This window comes from Ischnura elegans, chromosome 2 (genome assembly GCF_921293095.1).
Source record: "Ischnura elegans chromosome 2, ioIscEleg1.1, whole genome shotgun sequence".
Taxonomy (NCBI): Eukaryota; Metazoa; Arthropoda; class Insecta; order Odonata; family Coenagrionidae; genus Ischnura; species Ischnura elegans.
The window spans coordinates 68,156,432-68,174,623 of NC_060247.1; the positions used below are offsets into that span (position 1 = coordinate 68,156,432).

Sequence of the window (18,192 nt, forward strand, 5' to 3'; positions counted from 1 at the left end):
ACAAAACATAATCATTATTGTATCATTGAGCGCAAAATACGAATTCCAAACCACGCGTGATAAAGTGACCTATTATCGAGATACGATGGTAGTGCATCAATTCCTTGATGAATCCAATCGCAATTGAACCTAAAAACTCAATTATTTAATTTAAGTCCCAACTTACATCGTTGAAAACGTCTAAATAAGGAACTCAACCCTTCAATTTTGAAATTAGTAGGAAACAATCCAATAAATGATAATTTTTGCAGAATGGATAGTAAATATGGCAATTAAACTTGAAAAATAAACTTAAAAAATCGGTTTAAAAATTTAAATTGGAAATTATCAATGACTAACAGCATAGGGCCAAGATATTTTCAATTGCAATATTCCAAACTTGAATATTTGGGGACGAGTTGTATTTTGTGGCAAGGGTTACACTTATAGGAGGATTACACTAGAAAAAGTCTCCCTAGAGCTAGAAGCAGTTTTAGGAGGATATAAACCCTATACCGGCTACCCTCTTGTCAAATGCCCACTTAAAAAATGTTACTGCATTATAAATACAAAGAGAAAGTGATGTAGATATAAGTAAATTTTAAGTACCTAACAAAATAATATTAACCTGTACAATTCCTCGAAAAGACTTTTGATATTTGAACTTGAATCTTGATCTAATAAACAGTTATACCTTGAAGATCGTCCATTAGGTGAGAGCTTCGCCATATCTTCAGTGTCTTTAGTTCTGTGAAGGGATTTAGGTCCTACAGACAATGGAATCAGTTTTCATTACCGATGCTTCATTTACTTCACCACTAAATGTTCAAAGAAATGCCTCAAGGCTATGTCATAAATTCATTTTCCAATTATCAATTGATTTTATGACAATTTATGAATGAACAATTATGAACTCTCTGAAACAACAGGGTACGGGGTGGGGGTTACAAAACCCCTTGGGTCAGGCACATACCAATGGGAGTGGCTTTGTGGGCCTCAGCCCCCCAAATTTTTTCCCTACTGGCAACTACCCATTATACTCCTGATGAGGAGACCACTAGCCAGGGCCGGCCTTAGGGTGGAGCGACCGCCCCGTTCGTAAAAAAAAATTAAAATATACGATAGTTTTGAATCAAGGTATCATAACGGCGTAATTACGAAGTCTGAGTTTGGGAGGGGAACACATACTTAGCCAGAGAGTGGTAGGGATTCAAAATGCTCGAGTTTGTAGATGGGGTATAGAGTTTAATATTTTAAGTGAAGGGCCCCGCACTGAAGGTTCTCCCCTAGCCCTGCACCTGCTAGGGCCGGCCCTGCCACTAGCCCAGGAGCATAGGGCAATATAATTGAAAAATAGAGTAGTGATCCGGGTATGGAAGATTCCCACTTCCAAAAATAAGCATAAATGTTATTTTGAGCCGTCTCAGAATAGCCAGCTATGTCAAACTATGCCTCGGAATTTGTACCTTTCACTTTTAAGAACGGCTAAACCTTCCCATTCCTGTTCCTCTTTGCTGAAAACATCCTTGTTTCACCTTTCCTATATAATGGCATGGTGGAGAGACTATTGGCTCTCAGTCATCGGTCGCTCAGTCACCAGTAGACTTGAATTTCATTATATCTTTCAATAACCAACAATCTTAGGTGGACTTCCAAATGAGTCCCAATGATAGCTTAAATTTGGTCCCAAGTGCATAGGTACTTGAAGAAGGGATCTGACTGCAAGTCATAGCAATGAGCTGGACTTGGTTGAGAAAGTTTCTTGGACAAATGGAAAAGAGAAAAAACTAATTGTAAGTCACCAGTGGAGAGCAGGTAGTTTTCTAATTTAACACATTTACTAAATTTGTTTCGTGAAAAAAAAAAACTAGAGACAGGATAAATTCAACAAGATAATTTTGGTGAGTATAATTTTAATTTCCAACAGAGTGATACAAGGAATATCAGAAGCAACAACACTCAACAAATTTTTATTATCTTTCATAAACAACACTATGCAAGATTGTCACCTTTTTCAATGCCTCTCATCGTGAATACATTTGAAGAAAAAATATAATCTTGGAAAAGCAGAGAGACTTTACTTTGTTCAAATAAACAGTTCACAGCAGGTAAGACTTGAAAAAGGAATAAAAATAATTACAATTTTAAGTTTTAGAAATTATTATTTCATCTCATCGACTATGTCGAAAGTTAAACAGAAAAATACAAGAATTATTAGATCCCATGATAATTGACTTAACACTTCTCCCATTGACTTACTTTGAGCCTGGCACAATGTAACATTGTCATCTTATGAATGGACATAGATGTACATAATATAAAGTTGTAAAGCACCACATGGTGCCAGGGAAGATATTACCACTACATACCTATGATATCAAGCATTTAAAATTTAAAAAAATTTCAGGATACAAATAATTCAAATTTACAGTTGAGGACCTCAAATCCGGAAAGCTTGGGACCAAAGGGTTTCTGTATTTCTGGTCTTCCACAAGCGGAAAAAGTGGTACACTTTTTTTTTATAATCTTCATGCAATAAAACCATAACTCAGAAATTACACATGAAAGTGACTGAATATTATTAATTAGCATAAACCATATCAAAAAGTACACTTCATTGAAGAAGGCAAAAAACTTGCTGAATAAGTCGTCAAATCACGACCGTAGCTTCGGCAGCATAAGCTATACGTAATTAATACTGGATGAGAACGAGTAATAAATACATATATTTCTTTATGCTCAATAGCTTTTGTTGATAGCATTTGCTAGCAGATGTTGCAGTATCTATCGATACCTTCCTTAGTCGGACAGTAAATCTGTGCAAATGCTTCCATATTTTGTTAATTAATTAATTTATAAATGCGATCAGGCTCTTGTGCTCGATATTTGAGATTCCTACGTGTCCCTGCCTAGGTTGTTAGCATATGTTCATAGAGTGTGCTACCTTCCTACTCATCCCAGAACGAGGCTTGGAGAGTGGTGCCACGAGCTGGCAAGTTGAAACATTACACAAAGGAATTTTCAGACGTTCCGGATTTCTGGATATAAGGTACTCAACTGTAACTATCAAACATCTTCCTTGCAGGGCATTACCTTATTTTGTAAGTTAATTTTTGAAACTCCCTAACATATTTTAATATTTATGTAGATAAGTGCGTCATTAACGAGGATATCAGCAAATTCCTAATATAAGGGATACAAAACCATTTAACCAGAAATGAAAATGACTGAGCAATGCAGACATATTCTACACCAGTAAAATTAAGCCAGATTTACTTACATAAAAAAGTGCATGCATTTGGCCACAGCTTCAGCCAATCGCGAGACACCACTGTGGAAGGGGTCTCCTCTAATTGTACTCATACCATCAGATTAAATCATTGGGGCATTTTAACCTAAGACCAATGAGAACCACTGGTTCATGAACCCCTTTCTATTGAGGTTAATTGTGATGAGTAGCTTTCAAAGCAGTCATATAAAGGTGGCAGAAGTTTGCAAAGATCCTTTCCTCAGCAATTTAAAGAATATATATATCAACAAAAGATTGGCCAAACCTTCTTGTACTCTCTATACATTAGTGATAAATAATTAGCATTGACACAATCAACTGATGCAAACAAAAGCCATCATATTTCTTTCATGAGGGGTCCCTCCAGTACCTTAGCCCACTTCAATCAAACAGTGTCCTAAATCTTCACCGATTGGTTTCGTGGCTAAAGATCTATTTTGTAGGCACAACTATAAAACTTTTCTGAGTTTCAATTCCCACATGTTTTTGAGTGCAGCTTAAAAGCCTCTGGGCTATTTTATTCCATTCATTTTTCCATGGAAAAAACAGACCTGATGACTCATTTGTAAGATTTAAATGAATTAATGATCATTTCAACCAAATGGTTATTAAAACATTTAGGAATTTTTTCATTAATAATCAAATTATTTTAACTTTATGATTTAGGGGAACATGGGGTACAGTGAAACATGGGGCACAGTTATACAAAATAGTTTTCTCGCAAATTATTTGAATCTGACCGGTGGCACTTTTAGTGAGTTAATTGTGAGTGCACTACCTGCTGTTGATTTAGTTTCAAACTAGCTGCTATTGTAAAGAGTCAACTTATACCAGAATACTTGTTTTTCCTGGTAGAAAGTAAATTTTCGACGATTCGTAATAATCGGTATGGCAAAATTTTACTTGTGTATATGGAGTAATATGTAATATTTTTTAAAACAACATTGTCTGGAGTATAGACGCAGGTAAGTGACATTAAGGTCCATCAGTTAGTTTTTGTGTGAAAACGCGATTTTCGTGACTCTACTATGCGGGGCACATTGACACATAAATCATTGGGGCACAGTGAAACGTTTCAATCTGCCCCTTAGAATTTAAAAATGTATTATTTTTGCAAAACTTTTATTTTTTGGTAATTTTAACACGTTCAAGTATATTCATGTCCTTGCTAAGACCTTCGATGCTAAAATTTCTTTTTTTTTAAGAGGTGAAAAAGGTATTTTTTAGGCCATGTTGGTATTTTTAAGCCATTTAAGGCATATTATAATGCTGCTGTTGACAATTGGCATATGGAAGACCCTGGTCAAACACTCTCAATTTATAACGTTGGGAGCTGCGTGAATATAGGTCACCAGAAGGCAATGACACCAACCACCACTATGGCAGCATTTCGCAAAACAGGAATTGTTCCTGTTGATAGAGGTGTCTTTACAGAAGCAGACTTCCTGATTAGCTACGTCATAGACGGTCCTCCTGAGGCTTTGGTAGAACAGGCGGCATTGTTGATGGAAAAAAAATCTCGAACCAGAGGCTTCATGTACAAATGAACCCACCTTATCTAAGGAAAATTTGCAAGTGTTCAAATATTCTCCCAAAGATGTCTGTGCTTATCCCGAGGATAGTTAAAGGAAAAATGAAACAAGTGGCCGCAGGAAGGGCAAAAGTATCATTGCTACCAGCTCACCAGAAATGAAAGCACAAAAAGAACATTTAATGCTCAAAAAGGAAACATTGCAAGTTGAGAGGACACTTTTTGCAAAGAGAAAATGGCATGTTTCGAATTCTAACGGTGACAATGCCGATGCTTTTATCCTGGATGATTTTGACAAAGATGAAGAAACCCATGAAGAACTAATGACATCATTAATGCCAGATGAGTTTGAAAAGTTGGACAGGGATCCAAAATGAAATGATTATGTCTTGGTGCGATTTGAGACCTCCGGCAGGAAGAAATATTATGTAGATGTTGTAACCAAAGAAAAAGACTCTGAAGAAGACTATGTAGTAAGCTCTTTTAGGAGGAGCACATAAAAGGATTATTCATTTCTAAAGCCACTAGCTGAAGACATAGCATCAGTGCAGCATAGCCAAATAAAAATGATTCTCCCAAAACCTGTTCAGTGTGGACAAACAAAAAGACTCAGGAGCTACTTATTATTTGGAATTGACTTTTCTTCTAAAAATATGGGATAAAACTCTATAAGCATTTACTCAAAGTTATTGAAGAGCTATATTTATTTGGTAGCTGTGGACATTCTTATTCTACTATTGTGAAAACTTCAAATTTTTACTTTTAAATCCTATGTAGCTAATATCATTTCAGCATTAAGAGTGTAGTTCTTTGCGTCATAATGCCCAAAAACTATTTTTATAATACATTTTTGTTAAAAAAACTGATCAATGATTCATGTTGAAATGTTACAAATGTGTGTATCACTGTGCCCCATCACCTGTTTCAGTGTACCCCACACGTGGGGCACAATGAAACAAATGCATGGTTGATTTCAAATTATAATTACAGATACTAGAAAATATTTCTCAGCTATGAAATTTATGTTCAACAATGGGCAAATAGGCATTTAATTATTGTATGAATCAAAACGTCATTGGAATAAATAAAAGTGGATTTACAACTAAATTTTGATTATTTGTTTCACTCTGCCCCCTGTTCCACAACTCTATTTTGGAAATTATGATATATATGAGGTGATTTATTCTATCGAATGTAACATGAACTCAGGATAAATAAACAGCCATAGATTATCATTGCCTTTTATACAATAAAAAATTTCAGGAGAAGCAGCAGGATGTTAATGCGCATAAAAAATGTAAAAATTAAATACAAAGAATCTCTGCTAGAATTTACATACACTTTCAGTGAAACTATTTATTTAATTCCCAAGTTCTGGCTGCTTGCAGTTTTCAAACAATTACCTTCTTAAATGAATGTTTTTATTTAAAGTTTGCGACGAAGCATCAGTTAAGGAATTAGCTAAGTCATGCAGTCAGATGATATTTGATAATCTAATCGGTTCTAATCAACCCAAGAGAAAATTCCAGCCATTAGCTGCTTCCTGCTAGAATGGGCTCCTTCCTCAGCATTTTCTTAATTGCTCAATCTGATAAAGTTTGCGTTAATACCTGTATTTTCTTGTTCTTGAGGAAGGGGAGAGGCAAATTTTGCATTTTTCTTAATATACAAGTGATAGGCTGATTTTTGATGCATTTTTATTGTGGCAACCAATTATCTCATCACACGCCCAAATTTGTGAATTACAATATGCTTTAGGGTCAGATAAAAAAAAAACATGATAGTATCCATAATGACTGTTTTGATCTCTTAACACTATTTTTGACCAACCCTTAATTTCCAGCTGGGAAAAAACAAGTTCTGCCAGGAATTCTCCTAAGATTATTTTGTATATCAGCTCTAAAGGTATGTACTTAAATGAAAAGCTGACACATTTTCCAACAAAAGACATAATGGATCCCCTAACATCATAAGTTGAGGCATACTCTTGTAAAACTCATCAATTATAAGAAAGCCACAAAAAAACACATTCACAGTGTAAAACGTTCCAGTTGAAATAACATACTCATTTATAGTACCAGAATAATAAGGATTCTTTAAGTTTTTGAGCTCACACCTCCAAAAATCCATTTCAATTGAATTTGTCTCAATTTTTTTTAATCGTAAGTACGATGATACAAATTTACAAATTAATTAGCAAGAATGTAAAAAATGAAAAAGCATCACACTGAGATTTGGAAAGGGCATATTACATGAACCATTTCCATTCAATATATAAGGATTAAAAATTATCAAATCTGTATTTTGCAGTTAAGAGGTGGACCCTTGAATAAATGCCATATTTGTTTGAGTACATAGGTAAGAGTACATACTTGAATCAATTACACACCACGGAAAGGTACCAGAAAGGTCTTCTTCACTGGGGACCAAAGGGAAATTCAAACAGTGTTTTCTTCCACATTAAATCTTTTTTCTAACATTTCTTTTGCTCTTATAGGCTCTAAGTAGACATTTAAGTTACACCCTGTTTCTGAAACGATAATCAGATGTCAGACAAAACATTTGCAGTGCTAAATATAAATAGATAACATGCACAGTTTTTGGGAATCACATTGTATAGGCTTCATTCATTATCTCAAACTCCTTACACGAAGACTATAAAACCTTTTATGGGAGCAAATAATATACCTTAATGATGGTAAAAATTTCAGTATCTGTATGCATGAAAGAATACCATATGTTGTACAACCAGAGCGTGCTGAGCTGAGTAAGTCCCCAGAAATTATATTAATTGTACACAGGCAAAATGATAACCATAATAGACTAACACCAATAAAGCAGTACAAGACCAGATGAAGAATATTTAGCTGGTTTTGAACTAATAGTAAGTAGATTCTCATTGAACATAGATCAAGCTTTTAAGTCTTCAATTATTTCCTTCCCATAAGAGGTATGTCTTAAAATTTTCCAAACATTGGTAATTTAAAGTTCGGTCATTACAACTATGTATTGATAATTCAGAAAATATAATTTTTCCATTAGGGGGAGAATATAGAGAATAGGAAGAAAAGGCATGTAATGGAAGACAAAAGAGGAAGGACTTGTTACAGCATGTAATGAGATGATGCAGTAAATTTTATCCATTAACTTTGACTATGAGTGCCTATGCCAGCAAGCATAACTCAAGTTAACAATTTCAAAATGAGCAATTATTCATTCCTAAAAATGGAGAGGCTCTAATAAAGAATATTCTTTACAGAATATGTACTACAAATATTTTTCCCCTAGTGAATAGTATGACAGATGAGTTAGCTACTAAAAAAAAGTAAAATAATCAAATGCCACCAACATATTAGATTCGATGATGTAAGTCAAATTTTTGTCTACCATAATAAACACAGCAGCTATGAAAGCAAATTGTGGGCAGAAGTGAATGGAGACGATTTCTGAGATTGATTAATCCCAAAATTCAATTAAGGTTTTCCGTCTTCACTAGCAATTGTCACAGATTCTTTGCCATCTCTGAAAACCAAATTCTATTGAGAAAAGCCATCCCAAGACAAATTTAGATGTCATTTAAAAATTCACAAGGCATAAAATGAGTAAAGTTTTCCTGACTTTATTATATACACACACATGAAGTACGAGGATATTTATTTATGTCCCAAAAAATGTTGTAACTGTAATTGTAAGAAATATACAACAATACTGCGAGATGGTCATGAGATCAGTTGTATTGTGAAAAAAGTAACATACCTCTTATAAGAATGAATGTTATGAATTTGATAGATATCTAGCATTTTGAAAATTTATGGTTCTTTATTCTTTTAATTAGTTTTTAAGAATGGATTGACTTGCAGGAAAAATGGGAAAGAATAATTTTTTAACCACTTTTCACATGTAAGCACTAACTTAAAGTCATGATCCAACATAAAATCAAAACTGTTATGAAATTCTAGGTAACCTTTTTCCTCTTTTCTCAAGTCACAGACAACAACCATGAAACTAGATTTTAAAAATCCACTGCCAGCTTGACGAAATTAAGACAACAGCTTGTTCAAACAATGCAACTTGGTCAGACTAATCCATAAAATTCAACTTTTTAAAAGTTCAATGATCAACACTAATTACAAACTAACCTTTGAGTTCAAAGTCTCTCTTTAAAAAAAGCTAACTAAACGTTCAAGACTAGATCTCATAACAGAGAAGACTAAATACAAAGACTTATCCTTGAATTAAATATATTTCACCCTCCCTGCGGGAAATTTACAGGGCAAGCACTGATTTCCCATATCACAGAAAGCACACACTTGAAACGTGGAGATCAAAATGCAAGTGATACCAGTCAAAAGAGCCAGATGTCGAAGAAAGATGTAGCACAGAGTAGGAGCTTAAAGGTCATCTCCGGGAAAGCCATGAAGTCTCAGCCGTGTATCGACAGCGTCCGGCACCCGAATGGAGTGAAGAGGAGAGTGATCCATGCTCTGTTTGGGTGAGGTTTAGAAGCGGGAGAGAGGAAATGTAAAGGCGTTGGGTAGGCAAAAAGGAAGCAGCAGTGAGAAGGAAGAGAGAGAGGAATGAAATTTGGATTGAGGCAACTCAGAATCAACCAAATTTATTGAATTAGGAATCATGGGGGCATTTTATTTATACTTGTATAAATATATATCTGCATATTTAGTATAAAGAAAGACATTATTTAAACATGAGAAAATGAGTAATTACTACATTAACTAGCACAAAACTACTTCAATTCCTAGGATGGCATATAAGTATTTGTAAATGGAAAATTGCATTGTAAAAAATACTTGGGAGGTAGAAAAGATATTAGTGATATCAATGGCACAGCAGCTGCTCAAAATATTTTAGCAGGGGAAGTTTTACAGAAAGTTAGTAAACAAATTTTGAAAGCACAGCCAAAATATTTCACTTGTAATAATAGGCAAGTCATGTCCCAACCTGTGAGGACAAATACTTCAAATATCAGTAATACCACTTCTAAGCTGTGGAACCAACTCAATTTCAGGGTAGATAGATTTGCTACCCATTAGAATGGAAAATAACAGAGATACAAAACAGTAGTAATGGAAAGACACAGAGTTTTCGAGCTCCAGAATTATTTTAAGGCTGAGAAATACCACAGGAATGCTTCCTGAAGTAATTTCTACAAAGAATGGTAAACTACTAAGCACAATTTCAACGAATATGCTGAAAATATGGCAAAGATTTTAATCTTTGCCATAATTTCAAATTTCCAGATCTTTCATAAAGAGAAACCTTAATTTTTTCCTCTGTCCTATCACACACTACCCAAACTTTTATGTAACTCAATCTTTCCTGAGAACTAATTAACACCTAAACACTTAAGTCCATATATGTACATGAGCATAAAATACATGAAAACTCACATTCATCTGAGAATATGAAATACATACTAATTATAAGTAGACACTAATATGAGGCAACTGCAATCATTTAAAAATAAGTGACTGACCAATAACCCAAGTAATACCTCAAAAAATAGTTAACTAACTTCTCTCAACTTAAATTATTCCAGCATTTCCATATTTTAATGAACCTTAGAGTTTTGCCTAGGGATACCAAAAGGGGGTAAATGGATTAAAGGTGCACAGTTTGCCATTGAAACTTTTAAGAGAGCTCATTAAACTGTACTTAGGGGTTGCAAAAAGAAAAGGAATTTTAAATTATTTAAAAAATATCACTGTATTGGGAACCCTCTACAAATGGTATCCAAGAGAAATGCACATTAAAATTTTTGGGTTCAGGGGGAGTTTTCTGTTTTCGGGGGAGCAAAGTCATTAGGTGTACAAGGTATGATATAGCACTTTACTGCTGACCCTAGGGTCCTGGGTTCAAATCCCTTGTGAAGCTTTGAGGCACTTGAAAATCCTTGAAGTTTCAGGAGGTCCACGGAAAGGAACCAGCCATCATACCCTGAATTCACACGCATGTGGCTAAGTACGGGATGAGCTCTTACATACGAGATGAGCTAAGCAACATACGAGTTGAATCACTGAGTGAATTGAAAAGGCTAAAGGGGACCAACAAGGGAAGTCCCTCAAGAGTCACCACCAGATCTCATTCAAATTTTGCCAGGTGATAGGAAATGGATACTCATGAGGTGTAGTTTTTGTTTCAGTCGCCAATACTTTGAGATATTAGCGATGGAAATTACCAGGAAAAAGCCTAAATGTATGCAACACACAGCACAACAATGCACTGTCAGTAGGTCTTCACCCTATACCATTTTTCCGAACTGATGGCGGCTGGGTGGAAACTAGCAAGTAGCCAATCAGAAGTGCTGCCCCTTCCGCCTCTCCGTTCCCCTCCATCCCCTTCCCTTTTCCGATCTGCTCCCCTCCATCTGGCCGACCGGCGTTGCCAGCCTTGAGAATAACGGTACTTTCGGGGGCGGCGGAAGATTCTCGGACGAACGCTGAGCGATTCGATTTGGCAACACTGCTAGCTGGAGAGCGATTTGCACTGCACGGAGTTTGGAGAGAGACTGCGGGCTCCTACACACTTTCTCTTGTCGCTCTTTTATGATTGGCTAGAAGAGTGGGTGGGTCTCCAGCACGCTCAAGATCAGCCGCTGTCAGTTCAGAAAAAGGGTATAGCAACAGAGAATGTGGGGGCTATTGGTGCGATGCGGGTTGCATAAATTCCAGTCGTATTCCTGTTACTTTAAGTCACTTATATCTCAAAAAGTATCGAGCGTTGACAGCTGAAACAATAACTACATCTCATGGGCATCCTTTTCATACCTCCTAGCAAAATTTGAATGAGATCTGGTGGTGATACTTGAAGGACTTCCCTTGTCCACCATAGCGGGATGAGCACCCCAGGCTTATCTTCCTTTCTCCCATGGTGAGAGGGCTTGTTGACTCTTTTGACGTATGTTGATGATTTGAGAAGAATTGTGTGCAGGCCAAGTTTAAATTAGCAAACCTTATGCGAACATCGCCTTCGGCTGTCACCATTCTACATCCATTATTATCCTACAAGGCCACCCCCATGAATGTATGTAAAATGTATGGACCCTGTGCACACATGAATGAATTATTTAACTAGAAAACATTCTTACATAAACTTTTGCTAAAAAAAATTCACAAAGAAAACAACCTGTAAAATTCTGTGATTCAGAGTTTTGAGGTGAAAGCTATTAACCCAAATTCAGAATTGCCATGCGGATGCTCTGACACACTCCACTCGATAAAGACCCGGACTAAGAAAACAACTTTGGGAGTGGTTTGTGGAGTCACCCATCTCAGCAGAGACTGCCTATCATTTTCACGCCTTCCGAAAACCTCTTGTTGGAACTATCCCTCAGAGGCTGAGAAAAGTTATAGTAAAACACTCGACTTTACGCACTGATAACTCTCTTAATCCTCTTGGCTGTGGTACAGTTGTATAAAAAGGAAGTTGTACAAGGGTTGGAAATGGTTACTTAAAATTCACTGTGAAATGGATATTGAACATGGAAACTCAAATCTTAAAGAAAGTTTCTACATAATAGGGTAGTTTCCTTCATCAAATAAAACAAAAGGCATTGATTGCGATTCATTACCCACCATTAGTGTATTCATAACATACAAATTATTTGGTTTTAGAAATCCCAGTTTAGATGAATCTTAATGGTCAATTTTAACCTCATTTGAAAAAGGCCAAATTGGCACCCATGCGATGCCACTCCACGTGATGTCACAAGAACCTAGATGCTATACGAGTAGTCAGAGGAGTTTTACACCGTCTGAGATTACCAATTCATGCACGAAGCACAGAGCTCAGGGAAACATCTCTTAATTATCACTTATTAAAATTGCCTAAGGTCGGAATGTTTCCTTCGTTTGATAGGGTATTAATAATCCTAATTTAAGCCAAAAGCTACCTGCTAGCAGCCTGCATCGTAGAGGCGCTCATGGTCTCCCACCATGGTGGCCTCACACAGTGGCATCCGGAACCAGAATGACATCACATGGGCTTTTCCCAGCATTTATACTTAGTCACCGTGTTTTTGCATGCTTGAAAATTTTCACTTTTCATTTAATCGCAAAAAATAGATATTGTCATTTAAAAATCTAAAGTCTGAAATACATACCCCAGGAGTAATAATCCTTTGATTAAGGCAATAAAAAAATAATAGGAAACCACCCTATAGGCACTCAACATAAGTGGTTTTATCAAATTAATTAGGTAGAACACTAAGAATAAGAAATGTTTTACCTGACCCTTACCAACAAAACAAAATGAAAAAAATATAGTCATTACATTCTTGGCTGTTCCTGTGAGTAACTTTTATACTCATAGAAATAAAAACTAAATTTCTACTCTTATGGCTGATTCAAGCAACAGTATAAAACAAAACACTGTTATTCATCCAGTTTTAGGGGTAATAAGGCTAGCAAACACTTATTTTTCCAAGTATGCAAAAGAACCTCATTTTTCACCTCTATGAATAAGTAATAAAGTGGTCATTGAAGCTATCAATAAATATTTAAAATATCTTGGCTACAACAAATAAATTGCTAACATATTACACTGAAAATTATCAACTCAACTCTTACATTGACAGAGAGCAGCAATAAAAATTATTTCATGGGTTAAAAAGAAGATGATGACAAGCCCTCCCTTTTGACGGACACAAAGGCCATAAGAAATACAGTTCTGTTTAGAACAGAAAGTGAACATTTTAACATATTTTCACAAAACTTTGGTTAGGGAATTGATAGTAGCAAACGATACCGAAGAAGTCATACAAAAATATTGAGGAAGTGGTTGTTAAACTCATGTCTTCGACTCTAAGCCTACAATTAGATTCAAGTACATATTTCAAATAGTGATAAATCAAATCCAACGCCCTGGACACCAGACACATTGGACATTGCTGATCTGAGCGATCAATACTATTATTGCACCACATTCTCATAAAATCAAAAAACCTTGAATACACATACTTAGAGGTACATTCATCGAGGAATTTAAATGAATACCCATTAATCTATCTGTTCTTACAATAATAATAGTTGAAATTATTTCTCATATATATTCCTGCACTACTGTTTGATGATTTTAAGATAAATATAATAAGTATAATGAATTATTTCAAAGCTCAAACAAGCCAGTAATAAAAATTACAATGATCATGAAACAGATTTACCAATGAATAAAGGATAATTATATTTTGGCGGAGTAAGCATTGAAATTACCTATTTACCATTAAACTTCTTTACAAATATTTCAAAACTAAGTTTTCCATTCTGACCTTCTAATTATATACTACTGGTAAATGGCCAAAACTTGGCTCTCTAGTGATTAGTTTCACACTAAACATTGGAAAACATTTTACCAACTTTGTCAAATGTATAAATGATGACAATCTCAGGATCTCATAGAAAAAATTCATGATAGGCTAAGCAACCACTTTATTGCAGAAAACCTTGAAGAGTGACAGGTTTCCAAAAGACTGAGTAAGGCTGACAATGCTATGTACATCACATACCAATACTGAACAAATATATATTGAATAATTAAACTAGGCAGAGGAAATCAAAAATACATAATTCAAACAATAAAATAAAATACTATGACACATAAAAACTCACAGTGTATATGATAGCAAACAAATTGTAAAAAGATAAAAAGTTCATAACAAAGCTGGCCAACAACCTGGCAAGAAAAGAAGTAGTACCAAAACTCACACATTTTTGGATTAATATTTTGGTAAATTTATGCCTTCCTAGTTTCCTCTTGGAACATTTTAATATTCACAACTTATTTAAAGCACCTTCAACACAGGTCTGTTAAATGTTTTTTTCTAGCAGGTTAAGATAGTGAAAAGTGAGGCTGGCAGTTAAAAAAACTAATATGTACAAGCTTAAATTGCATCAGAAAGTATATTTTTCCACCGAGTTTCAGGGCTTAAAATCATGACATATAACATCATCAATTTAAATGCAAATTTTCATTTCTTTCACAATATCTACAGGTTTAACTTTTTTAAGGACATTGACTTATTCTTAAAATAATAGGAGCATGAAGGTCTGCAACTCTGACTTTTACAAAAATGTTTTGGGTGAAAAATTAAAATTTTACTAAGACTGAAATTTTCAAGAGTTTTAGAAAAATATTTTGTTCCTCTAACGTCAAAGTAAAATTTCATTTATTTATGATTTCAAAAATTTTGAAATAGGGCTGCAAACACGAAAAACTGCTTTTTTACCAAAGATTGAGATTGAGATTTTTGACTCAAATTTCGACTGTAAAAATAAATATTTAGTTATGATTATATTGCCACTGTTTGACACATTCAAGATATTAATTTACATTTTGATTGATTATGAATACAAACAATGAAACTTAACAAAAATAGAAAAATTAAAAGTTTAAAAAAAATTATAACGTTTAACTTTTTTTTTCAACTTTGAACGCAAAATATACACAGAGAAAATATTTTTAATATATATGTATTAGTGATGGGTCGATTCCAAAATTTTATCGATTCCGATCCCGATTCCGATTCTGACATTTCGATTCCGATTCTACCGATACCGATTCCATCGATTCTGATGCCATAGGCTCCAAGAAAAATATCACTTATCTCCAGGTAACGAGAAAACCACTTAAAAAATATTACTCTGTGAGGAGTCAGTTGAAAAAAGCATCATTCATATCATCACTATGTAATGAAAATATAATAGCTAAATTTCAAAACAGAACATGCCTGAAAAGGGGTGTTTCGTGAAAGGTATCACTTTAGAATTTTAGCACTCATGTTTAAATTTAAAATGAAAGTATCTCCTTTAATATCTATCTTTTATTGATAATATCTTATTATTATCAATAATGTATGACAAATTTAGTCTCCTTTTACAGACTTTAATTTTTGCTCAGAAAGGAAAGCATCTTCACTCTGTCAGGATAAAGCCTGTTGCATTTTACATCACATATTTTTCCTGCAGAACTAAATGTCTTTCACTGAACACAGTGGATGGCGGTATGACAAGAAACCTCTTTGCTAATACTTTCAGCCTTGGGTAGGAGATACAAGCCTTCCAGTATTTTCAGGGAAGGAATTTGGTGGTGCATTCATCTCTGATAAATAAGCTTCCACTTCAGCTTCAACAGTGTTTGCTATGGTGACTTTGGGTACTTTTCCAAATGCATAACTGTATCTTGACCATATACTTGTCACAGGCTCCCTAGTCTGCATTTGCTCCTTCGGAATATAATAGGGATTTCCAAGTAGCACTTTTTGATCTCGAGTAGAGTTGAAAATTACTCGCAAGTATCGAGTCAATTATAATAATTTCTGAACCAGGCAATACAGCAATGCATACTACAATTTATTCTACTCCAATTTTCTATGATGAATGTCTAGCCTAATGTAAGAAGGAAAATATAATGAGGATCGTTGATGGTCGTTGTCAGAAGTAGGAGATGAATGAAAATTAATGTGTCTTCAACAGTTCCATAGGGACAATTGAAATTAATTAACCCCAAGTAATATGTTGACCATATATATGTATCCAAACTACAAGGGAGAGCCCTGAGTTCAGTAATTTTCACAGCTATAATAAAGATTATATATTACGTATATGAATCATGCAATATTTGGCCGATTCAAATTCTGATGCAGAAAAACCAATTATTCTACATGCTCAGCCAGCAGGTTTTGACGTCCCCACGTTACAGTATTACTGCCTGCAGAAAATTGCCTTTTGCTACACACTTGTGTGACTGGGCAAGTAATTTCCTAAAAAAATTGAAAGATTTCGGAGACTTTTGAATTTTTATTAAAAATTACATCAACGATTTTTTTGGATCTGGAATCTTCATCGAATTCAAGTGGACGAAGCGAACGAACTATAGAACTAAACTTTAGTTTTGTAGAGCCAAAAAAATTCTATGCTTCTCACATCATTTAATCAACCTTAAATTCCCTTGCTTTTTTAAGTTCAAGAAAGAAACTAAACGCTAAAAATGAATACCACATCGGACGGACGCAGTAATAAAAAAAAGCTAAAAGAGCCTTGTGGTGTAAGAACTCCCCCTTCCGCGCGACTCACCGAAAAATATCCATCCAATCCTTAGTATTTTCAGTCGAGCAATGCGCTAAATGGTCTAGTCGATCTATACATAATCCTTTTTAACATCCTCAGTTTAGTGTTTTAAGTCAATGAAGACGATTATCCATTCTTTAAATGACGATTTTCAAGACTAATGTTTTAAAAAACTTGACAAATCGGCCTCAGTTACCGAGCCTCAGAGTTCCGCGGCGTGTAGCTCAGCCTTGACGCGCGATTGAAAAATCGCTCTTATTTCCTTCGTCGCAGACTTTTTTTTCCTAGATTTCTAATTAGTACTCTTTAGAAATCTCTACTTCATATTGTGGTTCAAATTTTCCGAGTTGTAATTTTCGTAAACGACAGATAATATCTACTTTATGTCAAATTTCACGTGAAAAACGGGTCGGCCATTTTGCGTTGTAAAACCAGACAGATGAGAGCCAAAATCTTCAAAAGTCATTGAAAGTATGGGCAAAGCACTAGGTCAAAGGAATGTTGAATTTTTTATTCCATAAAATTCATATCAACGCAAAACCACCCGGATAATTTAAAAGATTTTTTGAGGAAAAACGATATCTCGCGTGGCATTGAAAAATTGGCTATGTTTGGGCCACTGTATCCTACTAAAGGGTCGTATTTATGTAAAATGGCATAAAAATCTATAATTGGCAATGATTTATTAGTATTTTCGCTAAATTTCAAGTCTCTATCCCCAAAAAAGTCATTTTGGACTTTAATCCAGTTTTTTCCGATTTCGGACCGGAGTGCGCCGGGTAGGAAGACGATCGGCCGCCGCGGCTGGCGTAAAGGTATTCGGCGCCCACGTCGACAACTATAGTGTATTCGGCAAACTGAAACTACCAGGCCAAGGCATTAGATATCACTTATTGGCTTTTAAAACCTTATTATTACATGAGTTTCATGATAGCGCTTCCTGTCGGCAGATTGCTGGACCTACTAGCCTCGAAAGCTCTGTAACCTTAACTACTCGACTCGACATTCGTAATGCTACTCGAAACGCTCGAGTCGAGTACCAACTACTCGACTCGACTTGAATTTTCGAGTACTCGCACATCCCTAGAAGATATGTTTTTTGTTATTACGATTACGTGGCGCGAAAATTCAAACGACTGTTGGAAACGCGGTCTTAAATAAATTTGTGGTTTCAAGTACCACTGGAATCGGAATCGATTTTTCACCTTGGCAAGTACTCGTTTTCGATTCCGGTTCTTGGTCGAGAATCGAGGAATCGAACCGACCCATCACTAATATGTATATATATATATATATATATATATATATCAACA

The 18,192-nt window shown here is 35.2% G+C and overlaps 1 protein-coding gene across 5 annotated transcripts in view; it reads right to left on the bottom strand.

Moving 5' to 3' along the window:
• Nucleotides 1-1,875: 1,875 nt before the first annotated feature.
• Nucleotides 1,876-18,192, bottom strand: part of LOC124153918 (sodium/hydrogen exchanger 7) — a 57,745-nt gene continuing 41,428 nt past the window's right edge. For 2 of the 5 annotated variants that reach the window (XR_006863790.1, XM_046527324.1), the window contains 2 exons: nucleotides 9,142-9,283; nucleotides 1,876-7,329 (listed from right to left, as the gene is read on the bottom strand). Coding sequence is in view for 3 of the 5 variants with exons in the window: in XM_046527324.1 (XP_046383280.1) it covers nucleotides 9,191-9,283 (93 nt within the window). In the remaining 2 variants the exon portion in view is untranslated. Of the gene's footprint in view, nucleotides 9,284-18,192 lie in introns of all 5 variants that reach the window. The other 3 variants (XM_046527320.1, XM_046527323.1, XR_006863793.1) reach the window with 2 other exon arrangements.